We start from the raw sequence: 1259 nt of genomic DNA on the forward strand, positions 1-1259 counted from the left end.
TATGTTAAAGGACCAAAGAATAGAGAATATATGCAAATACCTCCCAATGAAAGATCAGAGCTGGAGTGACTTTCTGAATTGCTTTGACAAACCTTTTTTATGTCCAATGAAACCGGTAAGTTTTAATTTTTACTAATATATTTGTTTAAATAGTCATTCGTTGTCAAATTATACGAAATACCACTAGGAATTTTAATAAACAGAAAAATATATTAATAGAAAAACTACAACAACCACACAACCAAACTTATATGGAATCACCCAGTATTTCTTACTAATAATAAGAAATGTATGACAACTTGTTTTGCAGATAAGAGATAAAGGTTTTTGTTGGAAATACAATTCATAATTGATAAAATTTGATCAAGTACACATTGAAAAATTTTATTATTTGTGTCAAGTTGTAAAACTGAGACGTCAGAGTAAAGTTAAGTTTGTGTTGAAAAAAGGTAATATGCCCTATGCAGGTTTGTCGGATGTTCAGAGGGGAAAAATTGTTGCTCTTGTTGAGCAGGGAATGTCACAAAGGCAAATTTCAGCTACACTACACGTCTCGCAGAGCGTTGTTTCAAAAACATATGCAAGATTTTTAGAATTGGGTACACTCAAGAACAGGCCTAGAGAAAGTCGTCGTAGAGTAATTAGTGATCGGCAAGACCGGTTTTTAGGTCAAATAGCTAGAAGAAATCCAACCTCTTCTCATCCGGAGCTCCAAAGGCAACTTTTGCAGACTACAGGTATTGACATTTCCGTTGAAACAGTCAGAAAGAGACTTCGTTCCCAAAATTTATTTAGCCGGAGGCAGTTGAGAGTTCCCGAGTTATCCAGATAGAACAAAATTGATCCGCTGAATTGGTGTCTGGAACACCAGAACTGGACAAATAAAGATTGCCAAAATGTCCTTTTTTCAGATGAAACCAGAATTGGCCTGAGATTAGATGACCGTCGAATTCGGGTTTTAAGAGGTCGAGGCAGACAAGCTAGACTGCAAACTGCCAGATCCGTTCCAAAGTAAAAAAGGAGGAACTGTAATGTTTTGGGGAGATATTATGATGGGAAAAAAAATACCTTTGCGTCTCTTACGGCAGAGTTTAACGGGTTGCCGGTAGGTCGATTTGGTACTAGAACCATAGTTAGGCTGTGGCGAGGTGCAGTGGGAAATATTTTCATTTTCATGCACGATAATGCCCCTCCACATACCAGCAGAGTTGCCACAGACTTTCTGTAAACTGAAGATGTCACTGTTCTAAGCTGGCCTA

The 1259-nt window shown here is 37.6% G+C and overlaps 1 protein-coding gene across 1 annotated transcript; it reads left to right on the forward strand.

Annotated features, from left to right (window-relative positions):
• The first annotated feature begins 454 nt into the window (after positions 1 to 454).
• LOC140432210 (uncharacterized) lies at positions 455 to 832 on the forward strand. Its single transcript, XM_072520033.1, has one exon. It carries the CDS (start codon positions 455 to 457, stop codon positions 830 to 832), a length of 378 nt encoding a protein of 125 aa, XP_072376134.1.
• Positions 833 to 1259: the final 427 nt, after the last annotated feature.

Source organism: Diabrotica undecimpunctata, unplaced genomic scaffold (assembly GCF_040954645.1).
Source record: "Diabrotica undecimpunctata isolate CICGRU unplaced genomic scaffold, icDiaUnde3 ctg00003246.1, whole genome shotgun sequence".
Taxonomy (NCBI): domain Eukaryota; kingdom Metazoa; phylum Arthropoda; class Insecta; order Coleoptera; family Chrysomelidae; genus Diabrotica; species Diabrotica undecimpunctata.

Bases quoted from the DNA above. Each gene is read 5' to 3' on its own strand.
- LOC140432210 (XM_072520033.1), top strand. From the start codon at position 455: ATGCCCTATGCAGGTTTGTCGGATGTTCAGAGGGGAAAAATTGTTGCT.